This window comes from Dermacentor albipictus, chromosome 4, assembly GCF_038994185.2.
Source record: "Dermacentor albipictus isolate Rhodes 1998 colony chromosome 4, USDA_Dalb.pri_finalv2, whole genome shotgun sequence".
Lineage (NCBI taxonomy): Eukaryota > Metazoa > Arthropoda > Arachnida > Ixodida > Ixodidae > Dermacentor > Dermacentor albipictus.
Window position 1 is genome coordinate 75298528 of NC_091824.1, and position 16631 is coordinate 75315158.

At 48.2% G+C, this 16631-nt stretch overlaps 1 protein-coding gene across 7 annotated transcripts in view; it reads right to left on the minus strand.

Moving 5' to 3' along the window:
• Positions 1 to 16631, minus strand: part of LOC135895879 (ensconsin-like) — a 438594-nt gene that overhangs the window by 26936 nt on the left and 395027 nt on the right. For all 7 annotated transcript variants that reach the window (XM_065424085.2, XM_070538082.1, XM_065424088.2 and 4 more), the window contains exon 6: positions 5191 to 5486. In XM_065424085.2, coding sequence (XP_065280157.1) covers positions 5191 to 5486 — 296 coding nt within the window. The remainder of the gene's footprint in view (positions 1 to 5190; positions 5487 to 16631) is intronic.

A 16631-nucleotide genomic window follows, 5' to 3' on the forward strand; every position in this document is an offset into this window, starting at 1 on the left:
ATCGAACATCCGAACGGGGATAAGATAGTGCTGGCCCTAGATCTGAAAGGAGCCTTCGATAATGTGACACACGAGGCGATCCTCACACACCTATCAGAGACGGGATGCGGCAGGAACGCTTTCGAGTATATAAAACGCTTCCTCACGGACAGACAGGCCTACGTGAGGATCCAGAACGCGGAACACGGCCCCTTTCTATTAGGCACGAGAGGGACGCCACAGGGAGCGGTGCTATCCCCCTTGCTTTTCAACTTGGCAATGAAGAACCTGCCGGTCCACTTGGAGAAAGTCCCGGGTGTGCAACACGCGCTGTACGCGGACGACATCTCCATTTGGGCCACGCAGGGCTCTCTCGGTGAAATGGAGGCCAGCCTGCAGGAGGCGGCCACCGCGGCGAACGAGTACGCGAAAAGATGTGGCCTTCATTGCTCCCCTCAAAAATCCGAATTCGTGCACATTCGCCCCAACAAAAAATGCACAAACAAGATAGAATTGAGACTTGGATCGGAACCGATACCCGAAAGAAAAGAAATTAGAGTCCTATGTCTTTTCATCCACCAGCGTCGGCTGGCGACGACCACGCTCGACAAACTAAAGAAGGTGGGAGATCAGGTGGGCCGAATGGTCCGCAGAGTCTCGAACAAGAAAGGGGGACTGCGAAGCAAAGACGCCTTGCGGCTGGCCAATGCCTTTGCAACAAGCAGAATCCTGTACTCGACCCCCTATCTCCGCCTCAACAAACACGACCAGAACATCATCGAGGTGATAATACGCAAAATGGCGAAGAAGGCCCTCGACCTCCCGATAACCACGTCTAACCTGAGACTCCAAGGTCTGGGTATGACGAACTCCTTCGATGAACTTAGAGAAGCCCACCTCACAGGTCAATACACGCGATTATCGCAGACGCCGTCAGGACGCCGCCTTTTGGCCCGTCTGCACATAGAACACACGACTCTAACCGAGGAGAGAGTAAGACTCTCTCAGGAATGGCGTTACGCCCTGCACGTAAGACCACTCCCAATTAAGATGTCCAGGGACGACCACGAGGGTAGACGCAGGGCCAGGGCAGAGGCCTTAGCTCACCACTACGGAAGGAAACCCGGGGTATACTGCGTGGACGCATCCGGCCCGCACCATGGCGGGTGGTACACGGCGGCAGTGATCCACGAGTCCAAAACGGTGAACGCGCTCACCTTCAAAGCCCGAAGCGTCACTCAAGCAGAGGAAGTCGCCATCGCTTTAGCGGCAACACACTCCGATTCCAAGACAATCATAACCGACTCGCGAGGGGCGTGTCGGAACGTCCAACAGGGCTGGGTCCCGTACCTGGCCTACCGGCTACTGCAAAATAGCTCGTACGTAGGAGGTCCATCCCACCGCTTCATAGTCTGGGCTCCGGCCCACTCAGGGCTAGGAGGAAACGAGGCAGCAGATGCAGCCGCCCGCGCGCTCTCTAACCGGGCAACCTCGTCCCCCGCCACCTCTGAAGAAGCAGCGGAAGCCACGCCGACCTACACTTACAAGGAAATAACACAATTATACAAAGATAAACATAAACTGTACCCCTACCCGTGTAAAGGATTAACGAGAGCGGAGGAACGCCTGTTCCTCCGCCTTGTCACGAACACCATGATGTGCCCGGCCTCGCTAAAGCACTTTGACCCTGCCTTCTCCGGGGAATGCCCGCACTGTGGGGAGAGGTCCTCGGACCTCTACCACATGGTGTGGGCGTGCCCCTCCAACCCTGCTTTTACTCCACACCCAAACCCCACCCGGGAGGACTGGGAGGCGACCCTACTCGCCTGTTGCGACCTGAAAGCCCAAAAGGCGATGGTCGAACGAGCTATGGCGGCAGCGGAAGCCACTGGGGTCCCGTACTAGGGACTCCACCTAGTGTTTGTGAGGGGAAAGGCACTAAGCCTGACTCCAGAGCACCCTCCATGTAACTCCCTCTTTTCAGAGGAAATAAACGTTTTCACCACCACCACCTGCAAGGTCTCCCAGAGAGGTATCTGGGCTGGCTAACATCCGTGAAGGGAACAAGAAAGATGATAGCGCTGCATGGTCTCGTCGAGGGGCATCTGGGCTGGCCAACATCCGAGAAGTAAACAAAACAGATGGCGGCGCTGCAAGGTCTCCTAGAGAGGTATCAGGGCTGGCTAACATCCGTGGAGGGAACAAAAAAGATGGCAGTGCTGCATGGTCTAGTTGAGGGACATCTGGGCTGGCTAACATCCGAGAAGTAAACAAAACAGATGGCGGCACTGCATGGTCTCGTAGAGGGGTGTCTGGGCTGGCTACCATCCGTGGAGGTAACAAAAAAAAATGGCGGCGCTGCTCATTGAAATTATTGAAACAAATGATGTATATTTAATGAGACTGTCAAATTATTCAGCAGCCTGCAGAACTTAGTTCTGTAGCTTCGTTCCTGTTAGCACAAAGGAAGTATAGCTTGCATGTCTATATGTTTTGAATTAATGCATTTCATTTGTATCAAGTTGAATGTAATCTATTCGCTTACCGTAGCAGATAAATATTTGCACAATGCTTAACTGCACTGCAGCCTTCTTTACCGTGCTTTAAGATGCAGTGGGCTGTATTCCTGCCCTGTCTCGTGGTACTTCAGCCATTGCATGACAAAAATGTTTGGTCGCCTTATTGGACCACTGGGATGGATCTTCAAGAGCCATGCAATTCTTTTACACCATTGCCCCACAAGCCAACACAAAACCAGGCAATACTTATATTCTTAACTATATGTAAAATGCAGCAGTCATGCCGCAGTCCGAGGGCACATCATCAGGAACGCCGTTGTTATGTTAATTTATAATCAACGAGGACGTCCTGTAGATACCATAAATCCACAACCAAATCTCCCACAAACATCCTTTGGACGATTGGTAAGACAATGTCGCAGAAGCGTCCTGCATCCTGACAAAAATGTTAGGACATAATCGGGATGGTTCAATAAAGTTAATCCGTATTTAAACATCTCTTATACGTCAGGATATGCCATTATGACGTTTGTTGGATCATTCTTCGACATCATTCTTGCTGGATGATCCCTGGACATCCAAAATGATCCACAGGCTTCCTAGATATGTCCTCAGCACATTCGAATGTCCCGTTTCAAATCTGTGCTGGACATCTGTAGGACGTTGATTGTCCAATGGGTAAGCTCTTTCTCATAGTTGTCATACCACAGCTTCGCCGTGCATTGTAGGTAGAAGACCAAGTTAGCCAACATAATCGTCGGATTCCATTTGTTTTGGGCACTTACACAGTCATACATGGCGACCCATGCTTCCATGTCGAGGTGGTCGGTGCCGCAGAACTTTCCTTCTGTCGGAGCTGTAGGCGTTGATGTGTGTGGGCCGCAGCATATGGGGTGCTGTTTCGTCCATCATGTTGTCCAATCCGAGGTGACGACCACTGTGGAGCTCGGTTGTTTCTTGTTGGTACCCCACACCTCTCACTAAGTTCTTACATTGAAGAAGTCATATATAAAGATGTATCTACAATACTTGCAAGAGAGGCAACGATGCATAAACAAGATGGCTGTCGAGACTGATTCTACCTCTACACAAGAAATTGCCTTCTTCTGACTGGCGCCACTTTTGGTTGCACCTCAACGATAAAAAATATCTTTTTTTTTCATGAAGCATGCACGGCGCATGTGCTCGCACCTCGCTTCACACTAGCAACACTAACAAAGACTTTCCAGATAATGTATTTCCAAATCAAACTCACTGATGCGTCACTTGCACAATCTGTACTTTTCTTTCTGATAAAAAAATATCGCGCTTTCGCCGGAAAAGCAAAGCACCGATTGCGATAGCAAATGATTAGAGATATACGAAGTAGAGATAGTCGTTTTATCGACCACATAAACTTGTAAAAGTTATCTTGCTGTCTAAACTAACAAGCATGGTGGCACTTGCGCACAGGCAAACATGAACGCATGAATTTCACTCCGTGATTGCGGGCACTCTCGGTCAAAACGCTAGCGTGAGAAAGAGCGGCAGCGGCAGCGAGCGAATTGCCCTTCGTGATGCCACTCGCTTGAACGCAAACTAAGCGGAGAGATCACACCGCACACTAAACGAGCAGCCCTCGGGGCACTGTCCTCATCGCAGATCGCTTTCAAGATAGGGCCGGCGTGGTCGCGCCGTAAGCAGCCGCCGCTAATTTCAAACGCTCTCACCCTTCCCTTTCCACCGGTGCTTTCAGCGTTACGGAAGACGGCGCGCTTCATTACCGCCTTGGTTCCTTTCATGCGCGAGATTGAGCCTCCATCGTCTGCTCACCCTCACAAGCTTTCACTCACACTCACAGCGTACGGCGCACTGCCGCGATGCTATCGCACTTGAAATTTATACGGAACATCGCGGCGACGCCTACAACGGCAGCGTGAATGCGCCTGGAGTGCCCATATAATTGCTATCGCAATAAAACGGTTTCCAATTAAGACTTCGCGAGCAACTTCGTTTTCGCTCCTTCCCAGGATCCGTATCTCCAATTGCGTGGCTCCCACCCACATGAAGTCACAGGCACGTTGAGTAAGCGCTTTTCTTATTCGCGACATTAAGTGCATGTTCGCTCGAGTGTGGATGTGACCCACGCCTTGCGGAGAAACTGATCTTGGGAAGGAGCAAAAACAAAGCAGCTCGCAAAATCTTGGAAGAACTTAAATATTTAAAGAAAGCTAGAAATTGAGTAAGTAATACATCAGTGAGTTTGATTATGAAACCACGTCATTTGGAAAATGATCTTTAGTTGTTATTGTGAATCGAGGTGCCAGCACATGCACGGTGCGCATGCGTTATGAAAAACTAGCTTTTACATGCTTACTGTCTGCAAAAATAAACAGTTGCAAGTTAGCGCTCGTCCGGTATATATGTACTCCCCTCCATGGTGATCGTGTTTCGGCGATGAATCCATTATTGCTCGACATGCATCAACTCGCTCAACAGCAAGAACTATTAGCTATACGCGAGTGCGCGATAGATCAACGAGAAACTTAAATTTTATTGAGAGGCCCAGTAAAATATTCTCGTTGCCGAGCAAGTGAGATACGCGTTTGTTATGTGCATTTATTGTCGATGAAATTGTTCGCCCTACAATGCAGGAAATGCCCATAAAGTGGCATTCACATATACCAGACGCATGTGTGTTCAATAAGCTTACCAGTGACAATGCGCCGTCCTATGGACGGCCGTTGACGCTCCCTCTGCAGCCGTTCCAAGTACTCGCGGTGTTCACGCTCTTCTTGCTGGCGTTTCTGGGCGCGCAGTTTGTCTTCTTCGCGCATGCGCTGCAACCTCTCCTCGTGTTCACGTGTTGCGGCCTCCCGCTCTGCTTGCAGCTGCTCCATTTTCTCTCGATGCTCCTCGGCATGGCGCGACGCGCTTAAGGCGACGTCATGCATAGTGGCTTCGTGGACTTCCTGCCTCTTCGCCTTCTCCCTGTCCAGAGTTTCGACCCTGGAATCGAAATTCACTTTAGCTGTAGTCTAAACACCTAAGAACATCCGAGGGGGGCGCGAACAGTAAGTTTTGAGACAAAATAGAATGGGAAATTGAGCAGTGCTAGAAACGAATCAAATAGCGAATACTTTTCTAATCGTCTTCAAATAATAAGCAGCCGCTATCACCAATAATATAAAATCATCTTGACATCCCAGTATGTTCACAACATTCGCAAGTTGTTACGTTATTGCACGTTGCGAAGCATCGATTGCGATAGCAATTAGTAAACGAATTAAGAATAGTAGCCTTATCGGCGGTATAAACTAGTAAACATTCACTTGCTAACTAAATTAACAAGCATGGTGCCACGCGCGCACAAGCAAACATTATTACATATCACACAATGGCCGTGGAAGCTAGCTTTCACAACGCTGGAAGCGCGGCTGCACGCAGCGAGCGAATCGACTTCCATGGTGCGTCTCGCTTCAAGGCGAACCATACTCAGTTGCAGACATCAGTGAAGGTAATCTGTAAGAGTCCACCTAGTGGACTATCCCATTTCAGCCGCTGCTGATTGGATGCAGCTGTACGGACGAGGAGGGGACGAGCGGTCCTGGCCAATCAGGAACAGCCGAAATGGGCAGTCCACTAGGTGGACTGTTACAGAATACCACCCCAGGTGCAACGCTGTGGAAGCTACGCGAGCAGTTCTGTCGCGAAAATTTATCACTCGGCGCGTTCCGTCCATGCTTCGCAGCGCTCGAGTGGCGCTGGCTCGGGCTCGCTGGTACGTGAGGCTCCCCGCGACTGGCTGCAATAACAAACCCGAAAAAACAAGAACAAAAATCAAAATGATTTAAAACAACGCAATAGCAGCCGTATATCACAGTGTGTTTGTTTCTGAGGATTAAAGCTTGTTTTATTCAATACTCAGCCTATGGAAAAACAGTAGCGCACAATTGAGGCCAAAAAACATCGAACTACAATCAAGTGCGAACTGGATGTGTGAACGCGGCTGCGTCATACACAGCAGCCGCTGGAGTAAAGCGCGCCCCTCCCCTCCCCACGGTACGTTGCGCGCGACGGTAGACGGCGCGCTTCCTACCCGCTTTCCTACCTTGCGCGCGCGAGAATGTGCTGCCACTCGGCTCACCCTCATATGTTTTCACTCGTGCATACAGCATACGGTGCCCGGCATATTATGATGCTTGCACTTTATATGGAATATTACGGCGACGGTGACGACGACGGAAGAAATGCGCTTGGAGTGTCCATACAATTGCTATCGCGATAAAAGCACAAGTTTAGAATTAGGAGCAGATAAGTGAATTTAATTCGCGTACTAAGGACCCATCGGTGAGTGCGAATGGTAGCGGCCGCAAAGGTCTTGCTCCGACGTAGCGCGCTCAACTGGATGTAACAATTCTCCTGTTTTAGATTTACTATGGCCGCCGTGATGAAGTGTATGGCACTTTTGTTATATTTTTATGTTTGATCGCGCATAGTTGGTGATCTAAAGTATTCAATACCTATTCGAAAATTATTCCTATTTATGAATACTGCCTATTTGATTCGAACACGGAGTGGAGGAGGGCAATATTCGATTGGTTATTCAGACGTTACAAATATTCTGACACCCCTACAATATCCTTTTAACGAAGTACCGGGTACTTTAGTGAACACTTGTAATATTTTCTTAGGTATCCTGCGGAAGATAGCACAATTGTAATTCGTCAGCTGGTCTACTGGAAGCAGCGGATATTACTTGCAAAATAAAATGACATACATAACGGACTAATTAACAACACGTCACTAATTATGTTTGGACTAATTACCTTATGGCACATATTGCAATCAACGAATTCTAGGCGAGGAGTTCGCAAGGCGGATCTTACTGTGAACGAACTCATAGGATGACACCAGTTTCGCGATATTATTTCCCGAACGTTGCGGAGAAATGAATTGGCGCTCCAGACACTTTTATGCTTCAATGCATAAAATGGAGTTTTGTTAAGAATGTAAGTGGAACGAGAGTGTATTTTTACCGCATATAGGACGGCGCATGTCCCATAAATGGTGTCATCCAAACAATTATTTTCATATGCCTTGCAGTCTCACCCGAGAATTTGTAAATTACAATATGTGGCATAAGGTAATTAGCTTAAAATTAATGAGCGAATTTTTGTCATTTACTCAATTATGCATATCAAATTTTTGTACAAGTAATCCCCGCTACTTCGAGTACGCCAGCTCATGCACTAGAATTGTGCTATGTGCCACAGACAATTTTTATAAATTTCGAAAGTGTTCGTTGAAACAGCCTATATATCGCAAGTGAATACAGCCTAGGCCCATGTAATAGCCGCATCTTTGCCAGTGCGAACAGTGATTATGAGCCTGGCAATGAGAAAGATTATGTCCGTATATTCGTGACGATTTTGTTTAGACACGGCGCAACATGACTTAAAAATTTTCTTCAGCAAGAAAAATGTAGCCAAATTGCTTAACTTGCCCGAATTACTGCCATTTTAATGAGCTACGATCTGAGATCAAGCAACATAAATTAAGGGATATGGCGAATAAAATGAAGAAATGGTGCTGAAGTACATTGAGCAGAAATAGATGCACAGCATTGCAACAAAAAAACAATTTCTTCGAAGATGCAAAAGGCCAAATCATTGCAGTTTTAATGAAATCGCTCTATAAATTGACCGAGTAATTAAATAGTCGCAGTTTCGCCCGAAAGGCGAAGCATCGATTGCCATAGGAAATTGCTGGACAGCTATATGAAGTGAGGATAGTAGATTTATCGGCCGTGTAAACTTGTAAACATTGGTTTAATAAATAAATTAACGAGCGCGGTGTCATGCGCGCGCACGTAAACATGAACGCATCTTGCTCGATGACCGCGGAAACTCGCTGTCAAAACGCTGGCGTGAGCGAATGCGGCAGCAGCAACGAGCGAAGTGACGTTCGTGCTACAGAGCGCTACTTCCAACTAACTTTATCACGCAACATGACCCGTGTATATGCATTCATCATTCATAGCCACAGCGCACGCGTCAGAAAACATTCGATTTGTGGAAAACTGACCAACACCATTGCCGATCGAGGCGACGGCTGAGCCGCCCACCCACTGATAGAAATCACGCTCGCACAGAAAACAGCGCTGTGACAACAATATAAAACAATAATCAAAATACGGCAACAAGAACGAGATTGCAGCTCCAAAAGGGAGATTGCTAAAAAGGTAAATAAAAGAACAATGCAACATTGTATAAAAGAAAACTAGCGCCATGAAACGCTAAAACGCTTCCCCGGGGAAGAAAAAGTACAAGAAACATGGTAAAAAGTGCAAAAGTTTTGAGGCACCAAAAAGGCAGCGCATGCGTAAGAAAGACCTCTAGAAGTAGGAAAGAAAGGGACAAAAGAAAACGAAGTGAGTAACCACAGAAGGTGTTGCCGATAATCGAGCCCTTTCATCGAGAGCGTGACACAGGAGGCGCTTACGTAACTATAGGGCATCAACACACGACGCTGCATCAGCGCCCCTTATGACACCCTCTCTAGGAAAAAACTCGATTATCTGCAACACTAAGTGATGCAGCACACCAGCTTCTCTGACCACTCTACTCCGTCTAGGGCATAAGGAGCTGGTGTCACTGTTGTCGTCATCATCATCAGCCTGTTTTATGTCCTCTGCAGAGCGAAGGCCTCTCCCTGCGACTTCCAATTACCCCTGTCCTGCGCCAACCGATTCCAAGCTAGCGCCCGCGAATTGCCTACTTTCATCGCTCCACCTAGTCCTGTGCCGTCCTCGACTGTGCTTCCCTTCTCTTGGGACCCATTCTGTAACCCTAATGGTCCAGCAGTTGTCTAACCGGAGCATTACATGACCTGCTCAGCTCCAGTTTTTCTCTTGATGTCAACTAGAATATCGTCTATACCCGTTTGCTCTCTGATCCAAACCACTCTCTTTCTGTCTCTTAACGTTATACCTAGCAATCTTCGTTCCATCGCTCTTTGTGCGGTCCTTAACGTGTTCTCAAGCTTCTTTGTCAGTCTCGAAGTCTCTGCCCCATTTGCCAGAACTGGTAAAATGCACTGATTGCACACCTTCGTTTTCAATGATAATGGTAAGCTTCCAGTCAGGAGCTCACAATGTCTGCCGTATGCGATCCAACCAATTTTTATTCTTCTATGAATTTCCTTCTCATGATCAGGGTCCCCTGTGATTAATTGACCTAGGTAAATGTACTCCTTCACACACTCAAGAGCATATACTGGCATTCTTGAACTCTTGTTTCCTTGCCCGGTTATTCATTACAATCTTCGTCTTCTGCATATTAATCTGCAACCCCAGTCTTACACTTTCTCTGTTAAATTCCTCAATCATTTGTTGTAATTCGTCCCCAGTGTTGCTGGACCGGACAATACCATCGGCAAACCGAAGGTTGCTGAGAGGTTCGCCGTCGATCTTTACTCCTAAGCCTTCCCAATTTCATAACTTGAATACTTCTTCCGTGCACGCAGTGAATTGAATTGGAGAGATTGTGTCTCCCTGTCGGACCCATTTCTTTATAGGTATGGCCCTGCTTTTCTTGCGTAGAACTAACGTAGCTGTAGAACCTCTGTAGATGTTGTCCAGGGTATTTACGTAAGCGTTCTGTACTCCTTGATTACGTAATTCCTCTATGACTGCTGGTATCTCTACTGAATCGAACGCCTTTTCGAAATCTACGAAAGCCATATAGAGAGGCTTATTGCACTCAACGGATTTCTCGATAACCTAATTAATGAGATGGATGTGGTCCATTGTAGAGTATCGCCTCTTGAAGCCAGCCTGTTCCCTTGGTCGACAAAAGTTTGATTAGATATTATTTTGGTAAATATTTTATATAATAGTGGCAGTAAGCTTACGGGCCTATTATTTTTCTGTTCATTAACGTCTCCCTTTTCGTGGATAACAAATTTTCGCATTCTTCCAGTTTTTTGGGACCCTTGCAGACGATACACACTTGGTGTATAGAGCCGCCAGTTTGCCAAGCATCATGTCTCCTCCATCTTTGATTCAATCGACTGTTATTTCATCTTCTCCTGCCTATCTTCCTCGTTTCATGTCTTGCAAGGCCCTTTTGACATCATCGCTATTTATAGGAGGAGTTTCTGTATCCTGTTCATTATTGTTTCTAATGGAGGTGTCCTGATTCCTCTGGGTATTGTACATGTCAGTATAGAATTCTTCCGCTTCATTTACTATATCTTCGAGATTGCTGATGATATTAACCTGCTTATCTTTCAGTGCATACATCTTGGTATGTCCTATGTCGAGTTTCTTTCCCATTTATTTCAGGCTGCGTCCTTCTTTTACGGCTTCTTCAGTCTTTCTCACGTTATAGTTTCGAATATCGCGTATTTTCTCCTTAATCATCAGTTTTGACACTTCCGTAAATTCTATCTTAGGTCTTGAGAAGGACACTTTCATTCTTCTGTCGTTTGTTTATTAGATCCTTTGTTCCTTGGAGAGCTTGCCTACTGGTTGCCTTGGTGACTTGCCTCGCACTTCAGTTGCTACCTCTGAAGCCAGCCTAGTTACAGTTTCATTCATTATCTCTATGTCATCATCATCTCTCTATCCTAAGGCTGAATATTTGTTTGCAATACCAGCCTGAATTTGTCTGCTTTTACCCTTACTGCCTCTGGGTTGACTTGTTTCTTCTTGAACGATTTTACTCTTTCTCTCTTCAAATTGAGCTGAATCCTAGACCTCATTAAGCTATGATAACTGCACTTTACCCTACCTGTCACTTCTACATCCTGCACTGTGCTGGGATCAGCAGAAAGTATGAAATCAATTTCATTTCTTGTCTCAGCATTAGAGTTTTTCTAGGTCCAGTTTCTCTTGCTACGCTTCCTGAAAAAGGTGTTCATTATTCGAAGCCTATTACTTTCTGCGAATTCTACCAGCATCTCTCCTCCAGCGTCCCTAGAGTCAGCGCCATAGTTCCCAGTTTCTTGTTCACCACCCTGCTTTTTCCAACTTTTGCATTGAAGTCGCCCATTACTACCGTATACTGAGTTGGCACTTTTCTCATCGCTAATTCAACATCTTCATAAAACTAGTCTACTTCATCATCATCTTGACTGGATGCTAGAGCGTAGGCTTGTACTACCTTTAATCTATGCCTCTTACTAAGTTTGATTACGACTACAGCTACCCTCTCATTAATTCTGTAGAATTCGTCAATGTTGCCCACTATGTCTTTATGGATTAGGAATTTTACCCCGTATTAATGCTTATCTGGGAGATCTCTATAGCAGAGGACATGGCCGTTATTCAGCAATGTGTAAGCCTCACCAGTTATTCTAATCTCACTAAGGCCGATGATACCCCAATAAATATCTTATAGTTCCTCAAAGAATCGTGCTAACCTATATCTTCACTCGACAGAATTCGACAATTACAATTTGAGAGGGTCAGTTTCCATTGCCGGCCTGTCCGGACCCGGAGATTCTGAGCACCGTCTGCAGTGTTACAGGTCTGACCGCCGCCTTGGTCAGTTGTTCCGCAGCTGCTGGGGACTGAGGGTCATTGGTTAATTGTAAGAATCATTTGGGAGGTTGTTGCATGGCCCCGTATATACGAGTATACTGCAAAGCGCAGGACGATTTTACACACTGCTGCATGAGCCCATTACTGCAAACGAAGGATACGGGTCGGCTCCGCGAAGAGGGAACGCGAGAGACCCCCCCGCAGGGAAATAAATGCGGCTTATTGCTTGCGCCGTAGAAGAGCCGCTAAATGCACACCCTCGCTCGGAACAAAATCGAAGGTGGTTCGAACTCAATGGGAAGCGCTCGGGGATACCGGGGTGAAGATAGGTTGCGGTGTGCTTAAAGCCACCGCTACTGCTAGACACCACCGGACTTCCGAGATGTCTCATTGACATTCTCGACCGCTTCTGCGTTTTGTTTGTGGACCTCGCCGCCAGTCGGGGAAGCCTAGTCGCGAAAATTTGGCGACGCGACACACGGCCACCTGGTTTCAGTGCCACTTTTCGGCACCTGCGGCATGGCTTGTGAGAATGCCTTGAGAAAACGGCGATATTTTTACGACCATTTAGCCGGCTACGACCGCCAGATGTTTTTGTGCGCGATCGCCATCGAGTTCCAATTACGGTGTTCGGGGCGTTCGAACGACCCGACCCACATCTGCCTGGGGTGACCGAGTTTTCTTGGCCCACTGTCAGGCACACGATTCGTGAATAACCGTGGCTTCGTGGCAACATTCTCGCAGCCGGCTTGGTGGCTGCTCGCAGGAGATGCTTAAAATTAAATTATGGGGTTTTATGTGCCAAAACCACTTTCTGATTATGAGGCACGCCGAAGTGGAGCACTCAGGAAATTTCGACCACCTGGTGTACTTTAACGTACACCTAAATCTAAGTACACGGGTGTTTTCGCATTTCGCCCTCATCGAAATGCGGCCGCCGTGGCCGGGATTCGTTCCCGCAACCTCGTTCTCAGTAGGCCAACATTATAGCCACTGAGCAACCACTGCGGGTGGCAGGGGATGCTTAGCCCGCGGTCTTAGCGAAAGGGCAAGCACACGGGTAATTTATGGTTACAAGCGGGAGCTAGAGCTAGGCATCCGTTACTGGCGTACATCAAGACCAATACTCGGGGTCTGACGTAGGGGAGAGTGAGTTGAGGCGCGCCTTTCAGTGAACCTATCCCTTTGCGTGTTGTACAACCTATCCATTTGCGCTGCAGTTGCACAGTTTTGACCAATCCCGTGTCTATCACGAAAGTTTTCGTGCTATGGGTTGCAATTGTGTGGACCCACATGTGTGATTTGCGGGATTGTGACTCTTGCGTAACTGAGGGTTTACAAAGTGATGTTTTGGTTGTGTGAACAGAGTGGGGGTTCGGGCTTGGACCCGGGCAGAGGCCTTGGCATTCGAGTAAAGCGTCTCTTTACCGGACAATGGCTCTTCCTTCGTGCTGCCACCGCGCACTCGAGTCATCTAGGAGCACCTTGAACACCTTCCGTCCTTAACTGGTGTTGAAACTAGCAGCGAATAACAGGAAAAGAAAATTTACTACACTTTTCTTTGTTTTCTCTATTTCTTTCCTATTGCTAGAGTGCTTACACACGAGTTGCCTTTTTGGTGCCACGCGTGTTTTTTAAACCACTTTTACTACCTGTTTTAACTTCCCCCGAGGAAGCGTTTTAGAGTTTCCGGCAGCTACAGTTTCTTTTTTACACAATTTTTGCATTATAATCTCTTTTCTGTGTTTACCGCTTTATCATTCTCCCTTTTTGCGCTACAATCTCTTTTTGTCACCGTATTTTGTGTCTTGTTTTATATTGTTGTCACGGGGTTGTTTTCCACATGGGCGGGATTTTTACCGGTGAGTACGTTTGCGGCTCGGGCGCTATCGCTATGCCCAATGGTGTTGGTCAATACATCGAATGTTTTCTGACGCATGCGTTGTGGCTATCAATGATGAATGCATATACATGGGTTTTCTTTCGTAATAACTTTGCCTCATCCTTCCTGCTGACCGTGTTTTGTTTGCGCATTACCTGCCTTAATGTGTCGGCGTACCAACTAGCTCGGATACAGGCCCTAGTTCTCTATGTTATAATTTACGCGAACGAACGCCATGCCCTCTCGACGTAGCACCCACTCTGTAATAAGACGCAGCAACGCGCATCGCTGCACTGGGCAGTAGTAGTAGTAGAAAACTTTTAATGAGATCGTTTAAGAGATTCGCGGATTCGAAGCCTCCGTCGTCTTTCTTGGCGCCGGCGACTTGAGGCTTCTCTTCAGCAAGGTTGGGCCCCTAGTCCAGGGCTCCACTGAGTCGCGCTGCATCAGCAGCGTGCCGCACTAAGGCCCTTTGGGCCGCGAGCTCGCTGCTGGTGAGCCGGCTCTCCCATTGCTCCGCACTCGGGAATTCGTGTTGGTGGAATGCTTTATTTCGTTCGCACTCCCATGTGATGTGGTATAGTGTGGGTGTGTCGCCGCACCAGGGGCAGTTTGCTCTGTATTGTGTTGGTGACATCTTGTTATAGATGTACAAGTTGGGGAAGGAGTTTGTTTGTAGCCTACGCCAGCCGACTGCTTCCTCCCTCGTGAGGGCTTTGTGTGGTGGTGGGTACTTGAATCTAGTCCCCCTGTATAGTTGTAATGTCTCTGTGTATCCCCCCTCGCATGCTAGTAGCTGAAGCTCCAGAACATCTGACATGCCTGCTCGGTATGTAAGCCCTCGAGCTAGGCTGTCTGCTCTCTCGTTCCCCGCTACGCCTGCGTGGCCTGGGACCCAGATTATGTGTTGTATGGGTGTCTGCTCAGCAGAGGCTGCTGCCCCACTGATTATCCTGAGGGCCATGCCGCTAATTCTGCCCTTCGTATAGTTTTTACACGTGTCTTTCGAGTCTGTTAAGATGTTTAGGGATCGGCCTTTCCTATAGCCTTCTGCTACCGCCAGCGCGACGGCAATTTCCTCGGCCTCCGTTATGCCCACGACCTCCACTGAGGCGCATGTGGCCATGTCTCCTGTGCTATTAGCTACCACCGTAGCGGCTAAGCGCTTCCCTGCATGTACGTACATGGAGGCGTCCGTATAGACTGTGTTCTCTGACCGGCCTAGCCTCCTTTCTAGCTGCTCGGCCCTTGCTGTTCGTCTGTCCTCGTGTAGGTTAGGATCCATGTTTTTAGGCAGGGGTCCTACATTAAAGGTCTTTCTAAGGTCGTCCGGTACGTCCACGTATCTGTCTACCAGTCCGCACGTGTTCCGACCCAACCTTCTCAGGAGCGCCCTTCCCGTAGAGGAGCCTCTGAGTCTGATGAGTTGTGCCCCCAATTGAGCCTCGGCAAGCTCATCGAAGGTATTGCTGATTCCGAGTTGGAGTAGCTTCTCGTTTGATGCGTTTCTGGGCAGGTGTAGAGCAATCTTGTACGCCTTCCTGAGAATACAGTCGGCTTGCTCTCGCTCCGCCTTTGTTGTTGCGTGGTAGGGCAAGGAGTACATAACTCTGCTAACGATTAGGCTGTTGACGAGTTTGAGGGTATCTTCTTCTTTCATCCCGTACCTTCTCTGAGAGACTCTACTGATCATTCTGCCAACCTGCTCCGCGGCTCTTCTCAGCAGGCTGATGGTATGGCTGCATTTTCGGCTGCTCTGCAGCCACATGCCTAGGATTCGTACCATGTTCTGCTCTGGGATCAATTGCCCCTCTAGAACTACTTCCAGCGAGGCTTTGGTAGGATTTCTTCCGATCCTGATGATTTCCGACTTCTCCGTCGAACATCTGAGGCCTCTCTCCCTGACGTAGGTCTCTACGCAGGTCGCAGCTTCTTGTAGTCTGTCCTGCTTCTCCCCTAACGATCCTTGGGTGACCCACACCGTGATGTCGTCGGCATACATCGCGTGTTGGATGCCCGGGATTTCCTTGAGGCGTCTTGCTAGCCCGATCATCGCCATATTGAACAGGACGGGCGATATCACGGAGCCTTGGGGTGTTCCTTTGCAAGGCGTGGTGAAGACGTCGCTTCTCAGCTCGCCTAGTCCCACGGTCGCTGTTCTGTCGCTCAGGAAGGCCCTGATGTAGTCGTGGGTTCTTCCCCCGCAGTTGGTGTTGTTGATGCCTTCCATGATGGCGGCGTGGCTCACGTTGTCGAAGGCTCCCTTTATGTCGAGGGCCATGACAACGTTTTCGCCACTTCTCGGCATTTTCTCGAGTACTTCCTCCTTGAGTTGGAGTAGTACGTCCTGCGTAGACAGGTGGGCTCTGAACCCGTACATGCTGTCTGGGTACAGTTGGTTCCTCTCTAGGTGCGACTGGATCCTTTTTTGTGATTACTTTCTCGTACATCTTGCCCAGGCACGACGTGAGGGAGATCGGCCTGAGGTTCTCGACCTGGAGTTTCTTGCCTGGCTTCGGGATCATTACCACTACCGCGTGTTTCCACTCGGCCGGCACTTTTCCTTCGTGCCAGAGCTTGTTGAAGTAGGCTGTGAGCTGATCTATGGCGCCATCGCTGAGGTTTCTTATGAGCGAGTTCTTGATTCTGTCCGCCCCCGCTGCTGTGTTTTTTGTTGCCGACCTGATCGCCTCGACGACTTCCTCTCTCGTTATGGGCCGATCCA